This window comes from Grampus griseus, assembly GCF_964374135.1.
Source record: "Grampus griseus genome assembly, chromosome: 3".
Taxonomy (NCBI): Eukaryota; Metazoa; Chordata; class Mammalia; order Artiodactyla; family Delphinidae; genus Grampus; species Grampus griseus.
This window is the reverse complement of record NC_139019.1, coordinates 77,228,119-77,244,433: the sequence shown is the minus strand read 5'-3', so window position 1 is coordinate 77,244,433 and position 16,315 is coordinate 77,228,119. Positions and strand designations below refer to the sequence as shown.

General features: G+C 41.3%; 1 protein-coding gene across 2 annotated transcripts in view; it reads left to right on the top strand.

Moving 5' to 3' along the window:
• PCSK1 (proprotein convertase subtilisin/kexin type 1) overlaps nt 1–2,314 on the top strand; it is a gene marked incomplete at both ends in the record, with an annotated part of 40,049 nt that extends 37,735 nt beyond the window's left edge. The window contains one exon of one of the 2 annotated variants that reach the window (XM_082652204.1): nt 1,937–2,314. In XM_082652204.1, the coding sequence (XP_082508330.1) occupies nt 1,937–2,314 (378 nt within the window). The remainder of the gene's footprint in view (nt 1–1,936) is intronic. The other variant, XM_082652205.1, reaches the window with a different exon arrangement.
• Nucleotides 2,315–16,315: the final 14,001 nt, after the last annotated feature.

Genomic DNA, 16,315 nt, shown 5'->3' with positions numbered 1-16,315 from the left:
TCGTGCCCCGGTCCGGGAAGATCCCACATGCCGCGGAGCGGCTGGGCCCGTGAGCCATGGCCGCTGAGCCTGCGCGTCCGGAGCCTGTGCTCCGCAACGGGAGAGGCCACAGCAGTGAGAGGCCCGCGCACCGCAAAAAAAAAAAAAAACACAAAAAAACATGGGTTGGGAGGAAAGGGAGTAGGAGTAAACTGTTTAGTTTCCATAGGAAATTGTTTCATTCATTTATTCTTTTATCCGAAAGTTAGAAATTAAAATGAATGAATTCAAAATTATTCAGTTCTCTAACATGAATTTTCTCCATTTATAACAATATCAAATTTTAAAGAGAGCTGTCTTTTTGTATGATCACGTATAGCTAACATTTGTATTGCACCTAGTTTGTAAGCATTTTTCACATTGTCTCATTTAACGTATAATCCTTGTAACCTAGAAAGGAGAGACCTCATTATATCCATTTTACAGAAAGAAGACCAAGGCTCAACTGATCAAATCATGCAGGCTTCTCTTTACTAATTCCTTAACTGACACTTCTTGGCAACTCCAAGGGGAGCTATAGAATCACAGTTTCTCTCAGAAAGTTGCCAAGGAAAGCTCAAGTCAGTCAGTTACGTTCCTAGGTCTCAGCCTACTGAGGCTGCTGGCTTCTCCCTTATCAGATGGTGGGCAGAAAACACATTTTCTTTATCTCTGTATCCCCCAGGCCTCTAGCACAGTGCCTTCAGAGGTAGTAGGTAGGTTATCAGAATTCCCAGAATGTCCTTTCCTGAATAGGTCTGGCTCTGTGACAGGTGTTTTGGAAGGTACAAAGACATTATTTATTCAAGAAATTTATAAACTAGCTGTGAGAAGGCCTCAGCTCATATTATGGCCCGTTTACATTCTGCAGAATAGCTTTCCTCTGGGACTCCACCTTGGAGGCCTCCTCTTCCCAATTCTGGAGGCAGGTGGACCTTGTGGGTATTTCTTCCTCCAAGATTCCTTAAGGGGTATTAACAGGACCATTTGGCTGTTAAAATACTGAAATGCTTCCACAACGTTGACAAAGAGCCGCTTCTCTGATTTCTCCAGTTCCCCCCTTCCCCGCCCACCACCCCAATCTCTTCCCAGGCCCCTTCTGACAACTCAGAGGCTGAAAGTGCAGCTCCTGACAGAGCAAGAGGCCTCTAGAAAGCTATTCCCACATGACAGCACTGTTGGCGCCTCTGTATGAGTTATTACCTACATTATTATCAGCTCCTTCCCAAAACATGGGTGGGAGGAAAGGGAGTGGGAGTGGTAAACTGCTTCTTTTCCATAGGATGAAACCCTACTATCTTTTTTTTGCGGTACGCGGGCCTCTCACTGTTGTGGCCTCTCCTGTTGTGGAGCACAGGCTCCGGACGCGCAGGCTCAGCGTCCACGGCTCACGGGCCCAGCCGCTCCGCGGCATGTGGGATCTTCCCGGACCGGGGCACGAACCCGTGTCCCCTGCATCGGCAGGAGGACTCTCAACCACTGTGCCACCAGGGAAGCCCCCTACTATCTTTTAAAATTTATTTTTTCATCCAGAATTCAGACATTAAAATTAATGAATTCAATATTGTTAAATTCCCTAACATGAATTCTACTACAGCAGGCTGACAAGTGAAGGAGACCGATAGGTATGAGCGCTTACATACATCATCTGGTTCAGTCTTCAACACCACCAGAAATGGAGGGATTCTTATTGCCATCTTACAGGAGAAGTTCACGGAGTTTAAAAAGGTGCCAAAGGTGCCTCAGTAAATGAGAAAATGAGGATTGAACTCCGAGATAGTGTGATTCCAAGCCTTGTGCTCTCTCTGCTCCCCAGACTGCCTCTCGAGGGGCAGGCAGTGGGCGTGTGCTGCAGCTGGCTTGCCTGCTCCTGAATAATGAGCCTTCTCCCCTTTGCCGGTGGCTTTCTGTGTTTCAGGAGCAGCCCACACAAGAGAACCTGAATGAGAACCCTCTGGCATCCAAAAGCCCCAGCAGCAGCGGTGTGGGGGGCAGAAGGGAGGAGCTGGCAGAGGGAGCCCCTTCTGAGGCCATGCTACAACTCCTACAAAGCGCTTTCAGCAAAAACTCACCCCCAAAGCAATCACCAAAGAAGTCTCCAAGTGCAAAGCTCAACATCCCTTACGAAAATTTCTATGAAGCCCTGGAAAGGCTGAACAAACCTTCCCAGCTTAAAGACTCTGAGGATAGTCTGTATAATGACTATGTTGATGTTTTCTATAACACGAAACCTTATAAGCACAGGGATGACCGGCTGCTGCAAGCTCTGGTGGACATTCTGAGGAAGGAAAATTAAAATGAGTGGTGGCCCTAAGTTGGAAATAGTCATGCTTTTTCCTTCCCGTTAGATATTGCCTGTGTCTGAAGTGGTTGTTTTGTCATTGATTCTTCTGCTTGTAATATCCTTTGCGGTACTTTTTCTTTTTCTCCCCAACCTGGATAGTTGAAAGCTCTGAGCTCAAGCAGTAAATCCAACTTCCTGAATTGATTATAGCTCTTTCAAAACACATCTTCCCTGCCTGCACAAGTCAAATGTTTTGTTCTTTCTGGAGCCACGGTTCAGACGTGGTCCTCATACCACATGAGAATGCCTCCTCAAGCCTCCCATTTCATGTCTGAAAAGAAAAGGCATCACCTGGGCAACAGTTAATTTGAAAAAGTAATCTGCAAAAAATGAGAAGAAGGAAAACTATTCTTAACAGCTTGTCCTCTGTCTTTGCCATGTGGTGATTCAACTTTTGATGCCAAAGAAGGGTTTGGAAAGTCTCTAATGAAGGAGTTCACAATCAGACTCACACCCTGGGTCTTTCTACTCCAAAGTACTGCTCATTCAGGAAGTGGCCATTAGATCATCCTGGGGAAAGGCTGGGTTATTTAGATCCAGAAACAGGCCTCAAACCCTGCATTTTCTGGGTTGAGCAGTTTTAGAGCATTTTTCTTTGCTTGGCTTGGTGTACCATGGAGAGGCCTCCATGGATCTAAAGGTGACTGTGACTCGTGCTGTGAGCTCTGGCCTTCCTCTCTTCCTCATTACCTTCTCCTTTCTCAGCCACAAACTAAATACTGAGAGAGCTACTGATACCACTTTCTTAGAACAAACTTATACTCGGGACTTGGCAAATTCCTAATCATAATGTTTTTAATAGTCATAATAGGAAACCACTCATAACATGGAAAACCAATAACAGGAAATTATTCATAATAAGGAGAGCCAGTGGGAGGTTTCATTTGCTTTTTAAATTATGTTCATTAGAGCAGATTTTTCTGGATCTTTGAAACTGAGTGTTTATTCCTTGACGTTAAAGGCCCTTCTCCAGTCTTATAGATGATAGTATCCAAATTCTCACCAAACTGTTTCCAAGCTTCAACTCAGAGGACACAAGCTGGCAGCCCAAAGGCTAGATTTTGTTTGGCCTGTTAAATGTTTTAAATATGTGAGTGATTATTGAAAATATGAGATTTCACATAAAACCTAATTCTCAGACCCATCTTCCCTCATCGCAACAGTTGGCTGGAGCTGAGTAGCAGCTGCCCAGCTAGACTTGAACACATGCCCCCATGATACCCTGTTCCGTGCTGCTTATCACGGGCACCTTACAGGTCAGCATTCAATAGGCATTTGATTTTACCCTTTCCTGCACTAATGAACATGTACAAAGTGTAAATGCATTAGGAAAGAAATATCCCCAACTTCTTTCTGTATGATAATCCATAATTATAAGAATCTGTCATGATCTAATTTATAGGCCAAAAAAAAAAAAAAATGGTATTTGAGACCCCTGAAAGTAGCTCTGAAATCCTGTTTGACTTATGTGTTTAATCTCACCTTACCCAGATGCTCATTTATACTAATTCATTAACTGCCAATCCCCTCACTTTCCACTCCCTATATGCTCACAAAGCTTCCTGTCACCTACAATACTGGCATTCTCCCACTGAATTTGCTGTTTGCAATTCTTCCATGAAGTCTGAACTTCATAAGGCCACACATGCACTGGACCAGGAAGAGAACTACATTGAACTAGATCAGGAAAAGAACCCTAGAGTCTGTCACTTGCTTTAAAGTGTGTTTGGTAAGACAAACTTTCACCCCCAATTCTACCATTTGAATTTGTGCAGAATGAGGGTATTTCCAGAGCAATACCCATGATGCATGTAGGATGTTCTCCTGAAAGAACTGCAGTATCACTCTGTCCTTGGAAGTATCACGTGTTTGATACATAGTGTTAGATAGAATTTTGAAAATTTCTGCACAAGAAAAAGTATTAAATAAAGCTGAAAAGTACCAGAGAGTTGTTAGATCAATTTTCAACTAAAAAAATAAAGCTAAGGCCCAGAGAGGCCAATAAACAGTAAAAAATGAAAACTCATCCTATCCCCATTCCTAACCTAGTGCTAATTGTATGAAGCTTTCTTTTTCATTCTTCTGACAGTATCTTTTCCTGGTTAAAACCCCAACCAACCATTGGATTGTAGCCAAAGGTTCAATCAAGAGAAGCTTTAATGTTTAAATAAAGTCATGTTTGAATGTTTCCAACCTGGAATATACTGTTCAGACATAAAATATTTTTGTCAGTCTTTCTTAGTGCCTGTGTGGATTTTTGTGAAAATGTAGAAAAGGAAACTTATATAATATTTCCCTCAGAATTTTAAACTATATTTTCTTTACAGGTATTTATAATGCTTTACCAAATGCTTTTATCAAACAGAATTTTAAAAGGCATAATAAATTATATCAAAAACCAAAATTTTCCTGAGAATAAGAGAGTTTCATCCAATAAAATATTTTTGAAAGGCATGTTCCTCTGTCAGTGAAAACAAAAAGTATAATATATATGTGTTGTGGTATTAAAAATGACATTTGTCTAGTAGCCTAATACAATGTGTAGCTGAGTTTAACATGTATGGTTTTAGCATTTTTAAAGGAACTCCCACATTATATATTTGATGTATTAACTAGAATATGTACAATATGCTTATAAATCAAAAGAATAAATGGTTTCTCACAAAGTCAAAAAAAAAAAGCTTATGTTTCCAACAAAAACAGGACCTCCTTCTCTTACTTATTATATTTCCCAAATGAACCGTAAAAAGGAAAAGGTGAAGGTTTACATTAAGAAGTTAAATGGGCTTTCTTTCCTTTTTTATTAATTATTCTTCTTTATTTTTTGGCTTCACCACAGGGCATGTGGGATCTTAGTTCCCCGACCAGGGATTGAACCCAAGCCCCCTGCAGTGGAAGCATAGAGTCTCAACCACTAGACCACCAGGGAAGTCCCTAAATGGGCTTTCTTGAAGGTAATTTAAGAATCTGCTTAAATAGGTATATTTCATTTTCCTTTATAGCCCCGTCTTTCACTGTGTGAGTTGTATGATTGAGCGTTAACTAAAGTGTTGAGGGAAAAACAGAAAACAAAAAACCCGAACTACAGGGACTGCATGTGAGAGAAGTCATTTGCAACAGTTCACTAATCATGACATTGTTTATAGGCCAGATTACAGCAACTAAGCATTAACTCCCTCCCAGAGGGCCCCTCATTAGAAGCCCCCAATTCCTAACTCTGATCTCCTATTCTCAGGCCCATTTTTCTCTCCTGCTTCAAACCTTCATTCCAGGAATTTCCATCCACCATTGCAGAATCTGACCTCTTCCTACTGGGAGGTGGGAGGGGGAGTGTTGGTTTTCCCCCAAACCCCATTCCTTCCCCCTAAGTTATAAATACTCAGTAAAACTAAAATAATTTTTCAAGAATTCCAGAGGATTGTTCAACTGGCTTTTGTCCTCCATATCCAGCCACCTTCAAAGTCTTCCCACCAGGAGGGTTGAAGATATATCTCTGTTTTCTTTTGAATGCCCATTTGGTAACTATTGGACTAACCATGTGCAGGTTGTGAGTACAAACACAAATACACACACATGACTCAAGGACAGACATTAATTCTTAAATATAAATTTAAACCCATAAGCAGGAAGAGCAATGTTTTCCTAACTGCCTCATAATTTTACAAGGCTATGTAGCACTAACACACACGATGATGATGATTATTCACTCTACTCCTTCTGCCCCAGTGGACAGAGTGTACTTTCCTGGCCTACGGATGCTAAGCTTGATCTGCTTTGGTCAACGAAATATTAGTGAACGTGGTGCAAATAAGGGCCCTAAATCTGCTCGCGGTTTGGCTTGGCGCTTACTTTTCGGTGGTTCCGTGCTATGAGAAGAGTATGTTCCTGGGAGCTATTGCCCCTTCAGCCTGTTTCCGGAACAGATATATATGGAGCAGATCCACATTCTGGAACAAACCCCAGCCATCTCACAGCATGAACCAGAGCTGTCCAGATGAGTGCAGCCTAAATAAACTGAACTCGTCACCTTGGCAAGTTGAATTGAGAATAAATGCTGGTTGTAAGCAACTGAGTCTTCAGGTAGTTGATTACACAGCCTTACTATATCAACAAAACTCATAAAAGTTCCATTTGTTCATTCCACTACCAATACCATCCCTTTCAAATTGTGCCTTCTTGAGCCTAGAGTACAAAAAAGAGCCAGTATTAAACCATGCACCTCTTAATGCTGATCCAATAAACAAAAACCCTGCCCAAGCTTAGTTCTACCTGGAAGCAGAGCCTCAGATAATAAACAACTGCATACAGGTAGTCATTTAGGAGGTAATAGCCAAGAGCAAAAATGACTCTCACATAACTCTCAAGGAGCATGGAGTAACATTGATCAGCACAAGACTTCCCAAAGACTAGAATGGACATTTCAGCTGACAATGGCATTGGTAGAAGGTAGCTCAGAGCAGACACCTATGCTCCCCTCTCTCCCCCGTCCCTACCCCATTCGATGCCTTCATGGTCCACCAGCCGCTCTCAGAAGCAACCCCAGCATAAGGGAAGAAAACTTGATTGGCTGAGATCAAGTTGACACCACTTATTAGAAACGCAACTTTCAACATAAACAAAGTTCTGTTACAAAAAAATAATGAAGTAACTTTTGCTCACTTGGGTTTTGGCTTGCAATTTGTACATCTGTACAATTTGTGTTGCCTGTATATTGCTACATATAGATATTAGGTAAGCACTAATCTATCATCAGTGTATGCGCAAAGAGGTGACTATGGTCATTATGTGTCCACCATTCTCAGGGCATGTGCAAGGGAGGCAAAAATCACTTTCTATATGGGACCTCTATCATGTGTGCTCCTTCCAGACAACTTGCTTGGAACTCCATAAAGGACATTCACTCTCATCCACACCCACATACCCTCCACCTCCATAGAAGCCCATATTGTAGGTATTTTCACTGAATATTTACCTGGGGAAGGGGCCACAGTCTCAAAAAGGGTCTTCTTCATAGGAGAAGGTAGGGGGAAACATTCTCAGGTCTGCTCCTACAGGGCTGTCATGACTATTCCCTTCCATCGTCAGTTCCTTTATCCCTGGCCCTAGTAGCCCTAACAGCAGATGGTTTATAACTCTAGATGCTGCTTTGATGTGAGGAGAGTAGCCTCTATATCTGGTTCTGCCTTAAATCCTTTAGAGTTACTACTGGCATCATCATTATTAAAGGGCAAGAAAAGTCTGAAAATGCAACAGCAACAGCTAAAGGTATAGGTTCTTGAGTCAGCCACAAGTAAATTTGAATTCTGGCTCTACAATGTCCCAGCTGTGTGCCCTTGAGAAGGTTACTTCACCTCTCTGGGTCTTGTTTCTTCATGTATGACAATGAAGTCTACTGCTCATAGGTTCACTGTTAGAATTAAATAAGATAATGGAGATAAATAATTCAGTATGGTTCTTGACCTAATAAATATTCAATAAATTTTAGTTTTTATAATTAGTGAGACTGCTACTCTTATTATTACTATGGTGCTGTGAAAACAAAATGGACATTAAAGCCAAATAGATTTCAATATGCAGCTCTTACCTACAAATTCAAGACAGGAGAAAAAATTAGAATCAATCAAGAAGATGGGCTAGAGCGGGAAGACGGCGGAAGAGTAAGACGCAGAGATCACCTTCCTCCCCACAGATACATCAGAAATACACCTACACGTGGAACAACTCCTACAGAACACCCACTGAACGCTGGCAGAAGACATCAGACCTCCCAAAAGGCAAGAAACCCCCCCACGTACCTGGGTAGGGCAAAAGAAAAAAGAATAAATAGAGACGAAAGGATAGGGACGGGACCTGCACCAGTGGGAGGGAACTGTGAAGGAGTGGGAGGGAACTGTGAAGGTTTCCACACACTAAGAAGCCCCTTCGTGGGCAGAGACTGCGGGTGGCGGAGGGAGAAAGCTTCGGAGTCACGGAGGAGAGCGCAGCAACAGGGATGCAGAGGGCAAAGCAGAGAGATTCCCGCACAGAGGATCAATGCCGACCAGCACTCACCAGCCCGAGAGGCTTGTCTGCTCACCCGCCGGGCGGGCGGGGCTGGGAGCTGAGTCTCAGGCTTCGGTCAGAGCGCCGGGAGAGGACTGGGGTTGGCGGCGTGAACACAGCCTGCAGGGGGTTAGTGCACCACGGCTAGCCGGGAGGGAGTCCGGGGAGAAGTCTGGACCTGCCAAAGAGGCAAGAGACTTTTTCTTCCCTCTTTGTTTCCCGGTGCACGAGGAGAGGGGATTAAGAGCCCTGCTTAAAGGAGCTCCTGAGACGGGCAGGAGCCGCGGCTAACAGGGCAGACCCCAGAGACTGGCGTGAGACGCTAAGGCTGCTGCTGCCGCCACCAAGAAGCCTGTGTGCGAGCACAAGTCACTATACACACCTCCCCTCCCGGGAGCCTGTGCAGCCCGCCACTGCCAGGGTCCCGGGATCCAGGGACAACTTCCCCGGGAGAACGCACGGCTGGCCTCAGGCTGGTGCAACGTCACACCGGCCTCTGCCTCTGCAGGCCCACCCCGCATCCGCATCCCTCCCTCCCCTCGGCCTCAGTGAGCCAGAGTCCCCTAATCAGCTGCTCCTTTAACCCCGTCCTGTCTGAGCAAAGAACAGACGCCCTCAGGCGACCTACATGCAGAGGCGGGTCCAAATCCAAAGCTGAACTCAGGGAGCTGTGAGAACAAAGAAGAGAAAGGGAAATCTCTCCCAGCAGCCTCAGAAGCAGTGGATTAAAGCTCCACAATCAACCTGATGTACCGTGAACCTGTGGAATACCTGAATAGACAATGAATCATCCCAAATTGGGGAGGTGGACTTTGAGAGCAAGATTTATGACTTTTTCCCCTTTTCCTCTTTTTGAGTATGTATGTGTATACTTCTGTGTGAGATTTTGTCTGTATAGCTTTGCTTTCACCATTTGTCCTAGGGTTCTGTCCGTCCGATTTTTTTTTTACTTAAAAAAATTTTTTTTCTTAAAAATTATTTTAATAACTTTATTTTATTTTATCTTACTTTATTTTATTTTATCCTCTTTCTTTTTTCTTTCTACTTTTTCTCCCTTTTATTCTGAGCCGTGTGGATGAAAGGCTCTTGGTACTGCAGCCAGGAGTCAGTGCTGTGCCTCTGACGTGGGAGAGCCAACTTCAGGACACTGGTCCACAAGAGACCTCCCAGCTCTATGAAATATCAAACGGCAAAAATATCCCAGAGACCTACATCTCAACACGAACACCCAGCTCCACTCAACGACCAGTAAGCTACAGTGCTGGACACCTTATGCCAAACAACTAGCAAGACAGAAACACAACACTACCCATTAGCAGAGAGGTTGCCTAAAATCATAATAAGTCCACAGACATGCCAAAACACACCACCAGATGTGGACCTGCCCACCAGAAACACAAGATCCAGCCTCATCCACCAGAACACAGGCACTGGTCCCCTCCACCAGGAAGCCTACACAACCTACTGAACCAACTTTAGCCACTGGGGACAGACACCAAAAACAATGGGAACTACGAACCTGCAGCCTGAAAAAATGAGACCCCAAACACAGTAAGATAAGCAAAATGAGAAGACAGAAAAACACACAGCAGATGAAGGAGCAAGATTAAAAACCTAACAGACCTAACAAATGAAGAGGAAATAGGCAGTCTACCTGAAAAAGAATTCAGAATAATGATAGTAAATATGATCCAATATCTTGGAAATAGAATAGACAAAATGCAAGAAACATTTAACAAGGACCTAGAAGAACTAAAGAGGAAACAAGCAATGATGAACAACACAATAAATGAAATTAAAAATACTCTAGAAGGGATCAATAGCAGAATAACTGAGGCAGAAGAACGGGTAAGTGACCTGGAAGATAAAACAGTGGAAGTAACTACTGCAGAGCAGAATAAAGACAAAAGAATGAAAAGAACTGAGGACAGTCTCAGAGACCTCTGGGACAACATTAAACACACCGACATTCGAATTATAGGGGTCCCAGAAGGGGAAGAGAAAAAGAAAGAGACTGAGAAACTATTTGAAGAGATTATAGTTAAAAACTTCCCTAATATGGGAAAGGAAATAGTTAATCAAGTCCAGGAAGCACAGAGAGTCCCATACAGGATAAATCCAAGGAGAAACATGCCAAGACACATTTTAATCAAACTGTCAAAAATTAAAAACAGGGCTTCCCTGGTGGCGCAGTGGTTGAGAGTCCGCCTGCCGATGCAGGGGACACGGGTTCGTGCCCCGGTCTGGGAAGATCCCACATGCCGTGGAGCGGCTGGGCCCGTGAGCCATGGCCACTGAGCCTGCGCGTCTGGAGCCTGTGCTCTGCAACAGGAGAGGCCACAACAGTGAGAGGCCCGCATACCGCAAAACAAAAAACAAACAAACAAAAAAAATTAAAAACAAAGAAAACATATTAAAAGCAGCAAGGGAAAGACAACAAATAACACACAAGGGAATCCCCATAAGGTTAGCAGCTGATCCTTCAGCAGAAACTCTGCAAACCAGAAGGGATTGGCATGACATATTTAAAGTGATGAAGGAGAAACAACTAAAACCAAGATTACTCTACCCAGCAAGCATCTCATTCAGATTTGATGGAGAAATTAAAACCTTTACAGACAAGGAAAAGCTGAGAGAGTTCAGCACCACAAAACCAGCGTTACAACAAATGCTAAAGGAACTTCTCTAGGCAAGAAACACAAGAGAAGGAAAAGACCTACAATAATGAACACAAAACAATTAAGAAAATGGGAATAGTAACATACAAATCGATAATTACCTTAAATGTAAATGGATTCAATGCTCCCACAAAAAGGCACAGACTGGCTGAATGGATACAAAAACAAGGCCCATATATATGCTGTCTACAAGAGACCCACTTCAGACCTAGGGACACATACAGACGGAAAGTGAGGGGATGGAAAAGATATTCCATGCAAATGGAAACCAAAAGAAAGCTGGAGTAGCAATTCTCATATAAGACAGCATAGACTAAAATAAAGAGTATTACAAGAGACAAGGACACTACATAATGATCAAGGGATCGATCCAAGAAGAAGATATAACAATTGTAAATTTCTATGCACCCAACATAGGAGCACCTCAATACATAAGGCAAATACTAACAGCCATAAAAGGGGAAATCGACAGTAACACATTCATATTAGGGGACTTTAACACCCCAATTTTACCAATGGACAGATCATCTAAAATGAAAATAAATAAGGAAACACAAGCTTTAAATGATATATTAAACAAGATGGACTTTATTGATATTTATAGGACATTCCATCCAACAACAACAGAATACACATTTTTCTCAAGTGCTCATGGAACATTCTCCAGGATAGATCATATCCTGGCTCAAAAATCAAGCCTTGGTAAAATTAGAGAAAATTGAAATTGTAACAAGTATCTTTTCCAACCACAACGCTATGAGATTAGATATCAATTAATGGAAAAGATCTGTAAAAAATACAAACACATGGAGGCTGAACAATACACTACTTAATAACAAAGTGATCACTGGAGAAATCAAAGAGGAAATCAAAAAGTACCTAGAAACAAATGACAGTGCAGACACGATGACCCAAAACCTATGGAATGCAGCAAAAACAGTTCTAAGAGGTAAGTTTATAGCAATAAAATCCTACCTTAAGAAACCTAAGCTTTCACCTAAAGCAATTAGAGAAAGAAGAACAAAAAACCCCCAAAGTTAGCAGAAGCAAGAAATCCTAAAAATCAGATCAGAAATAAATGAAAAAGAAATAAAGGAAACCACAGCAAAGATCAATAAAACTAAAAGTTCGTTCTTTGGAAGATAAACAAAATTGATAAACCATTAACCAAACTCATCAAGAAAAAAAGGGAGAAGACTCAAATCAATAGAAGTAGAAATGAAAAAGGAGAAGTAACAACTGACACTGCAGAAATACAAAAGATCATGAGAGATTCCTACAAGCAACTCTATGCCAATAAAATGGACAACCTAGAAGAAATGGAGAAATGGACAAATTCTTAGAAATGCACAACCTGCCAAGACTGAATCAGGAAGAAATAGAAAATATGCACAGACCAATCACAAGCACTGAAATTGAAACTGTGATTAAAAATCTTCAAACTAGCAAAAGCCCAGGACCAGATGGTATCACAGGCGAATTCTATCAAACATTTAGAGAAGAGCTAACACCTATCCTTCTCAAACTCTTCCAAAATATAGCAGAGGGTGGAACACTTGCAAACTCATTCTACGGGGCCACCATCACCCTGATACCAAAACCAGACAAGGATATCACAAAGAAAGAAAACTATAATCCAATATCACTGATAAACATAGATGCAAAAACCTCAACAAAATACTAGCAAACAGATTCCAACAGTACATTAAAAGGATCATTCACCATGATCAAGTGGGGTTTATCCCAGGAATTCAAGGATTCTTCAATATACGTAAATCAATCAACGTGATACACCAGATTAACAAATTGAAGGAGAAAAACCATATGATCATCTCAATAGATGCAGAGAAAGCTTTTGACAAAATTCAACACCCATTTATGATAAAAACCCTCCAGAAAGTAGGCATAGAGGGAACTTCCCTCAACATAATAAAAGCCATATATGACAAACCCACAGCCAACATAATCCTCAATGGTGAAAAACTGAAAGCATTTCCACTAAGATCAGGAACAAGACAAGGTTGCCCACTCTCACCACTCTTGTTCAACATAGTTTTGGAAGTTTTAGCCACAGCAATCAGAGAAGAAACGGAAATAAAAGGAATCCAAATCAGAAAAGAAGAAGTAAAGCTGTCACTGTTTGCAGATGACATGATACTATACATAGAGAATCCTAAAGATGCTACCAGAAAACTACTAGAGCTAATCAATGAATTTGGAAAAGTAGCAGGATAAAAAATCAATGCACAGACATCTCTGTCATTCCTATACATTAATGATGAAAAATCTGAAAGTGAAATTAAGAAAACACTCCCATTTACAATTGCAACAAAAAGAATAAAATATCTATGAATAAACCTACCTAAGGAGACAAAAGACCTGTATGTAGAAAATTATAAGACACTGATGAAAGAAATTAAAGATGATACAAATAGATGAAGAGATATACCATATTCTTGGACTGGAAGAATTAACATTGTGAAAATGACTCTACAACCCAAAGCAATCTACAGATTCAATGCAATCCCTATCAAACTACCACTGGCATTTGTCACAGAACTAGAACAAAGAATTTCACAATTTGTATGGAAACACACAAGACCCCGAATAGCCAAAGCAATCTTGAGAACGAAAAACGGAGCTGGAGGAATCAGGCTCCCTGACTTCAGACTATACTACAAAGCTACAGTAATCAAGACAGGATGGTACTGGCACAAAAACAGAAAGATAGATCAATGGAACAGGATAGAAAGCCCAGAGATAAACCCACACACATATGGTCACCTTATCTTTGATAAAGGAGGCAGGAATGTACAGTGGAGAAAGGACAGTCTCTTCAATAAGTGGTGCTGGGAAAACTGGACAGGCACATGTAAAAGTATGAGATTCGATCACTCCCTAACACCATACACAAAAATAAGCTCAAAATGGATTAAAGACCTAAATGTAAGGCCAGACACTATCAAACTCTTAGAGCAAAACATAGGCAGAACACTCTTTGACATAAATCACCGCAGGATCCTTTTTGACCCACCCCCTAGAGAAATGAAAATAAAAACAAAAATAAACAAATGGGACCTAATGAAACTTCAAAGCTTTTGCACAGCAAAGGAAACCATAAACAAGACCAAAAGACAACCCTCAGAATGGGAGAAAATATTTGCAAATGAAGCAATGGACAAAGGATTAATATCTAAAATTTACAAGCCGCTCATGTAGCTCAATAACAAAAAAACAAACAACCCAATGCAAAAATGGGCAGAAGATCTAAATAGACATTTCTCTGAAGAAGATATACAGATTGCCAACAAACACATGAAATAATGCTCAACATCATTAATCATTATAGAAATGCAAATCAAAACTACAATGAGATATCATCTCACACCAGTCAGAATGGCCATCATCAAAAAATCTAGAAACAATAAATTCTGGACAGGGTGTGGAGAAAAGGGAACACTCTTGCACTGCTGGTGGGAATGTGAATTCGTAGAGCCACTTTGGAGAACAGTATGGAGGTTCCTTAAAAAACTACAAATAGAACTACCATATGACCCACAATTCCACTACTGGGCATATACCCTGAGAAAATCATAATTCAAAAAGAGTCATGTACCAAAATGTTCACTGCAGCTCTATTTACAATAGCCAGGAGATGGAAGCAACCTAAGTGTCCATCATAGGATGAATGGATAAAGAAGATGTGGCACATATATACAATGGAATATTACTCAGCCATAAAAAGAAACGAGGGCTTCCCTGGTGGTGCAGTGGTTGAGAGTCCGCCTGCCAATGCAGGGGACACGGGTTCATGCCCTGGTCCGGGAAGATCCCACATGCCACGGAGCGGCTGGGCCCGTGAGCCATGGCCACTGAGGTTGCCCGTCCGGAGCCTGTGCTCCGCAACGGGAGAGGCCACAACAGTGAGAGGCCCGCGTACTGCAAAAAAAAAAAAGGAAAAAAAAAAAAAAAGAAACGAAATTGAGTTATTTGGAGTGAGGTGAATAGACCTAGAGTCTGTCATACAGAGTGAAGTAAGTCAGAAAGAGAAAGACAAATGCCGTATGCTAACACATATATATTGAATCTAAGAAATAAAAAATGTCATGAAGAACCTAGGGATAAGATGGGAATAAAGACACAGACCTACTAGAGAATGGACTTGAGGATATGGGGAGGGGGAAGGGTAAGCTGTGACAAAGTGATAGAGTGGCATGGACATATATACACTAGCAAACGTAAAATAGATAGCTAGTGGGAAGCAGCTGCATAGCACAGGGAGATCGGCTCGGTGCTTTGTGACCACCTAGAGGGGTGGGATAAGGAGGGTGGGAGGGAGGGAGACGCAAGAGGGAAGAGATATGGGAACATATATATAACTGATTCACTTTGTTATAAAGCAGAAACTAACACACCATTGTAAAGCAATTATACTCAAATAAAGATGTTAAAAAAAAAGATGGAAATACTGTAAATTATTACTGGCCAAGGTGATGTTGCCTTGGAAATTGTCATTGCAATGGGAACCTTCTTCTCCTAAGGCAAGATTGGAAAGTAGCCAATGAAGATTGGACTGCAATGAGAAGTCAGTGTCAAAGTGACAGTTAAGACTCCGACAGCAGTTACCCAAGGCCAAGGAAAGCCACAGGTAACATGTGAAGAGAAAGGAGATGAAGAAATAAAGAAACAATTTGCTACATTTTGTCTTATGTCCAATCACTTTTTCTGTGTGCAATGAGTCAGAGTTTTCAAATGCAAACATTTTTTAAAGCATTGAGAATTGTTGATACTAACAACAATTGAAAACAATGAGTCCTTAACTGTATCTGCAGCACGGTGCATTGTTTAGTTGAATTCTCACAAAAATTGTAAACGAAATAGGAGATAGATAATATGAGTGTCCTTATTTTGTAGATTAGAGAATTGAAGCAGAGAGAGGTACTGTGGTTTGTTCAAGGTCACATAGATAACAAGTAGTAGAATTGAGATTTTAACCTGGCAGTAATTCCACATCCCAGGCTATGCCTTATATTAGCAAGACAAAAAGGTGATATAGATTTGAGAAAATATTTATAGTATGGGAATCAAATGAATAGTATGTGTCTTAGTTCTTTTCTATTAGAATTAATAGAAATAGCTTTAAGTGAACATTTACTACATGATAAGCACATAGGTTCTATATTTTCACAATGATGAGATAATAATTCATGAGAATAGATGTACTATTTCTAAT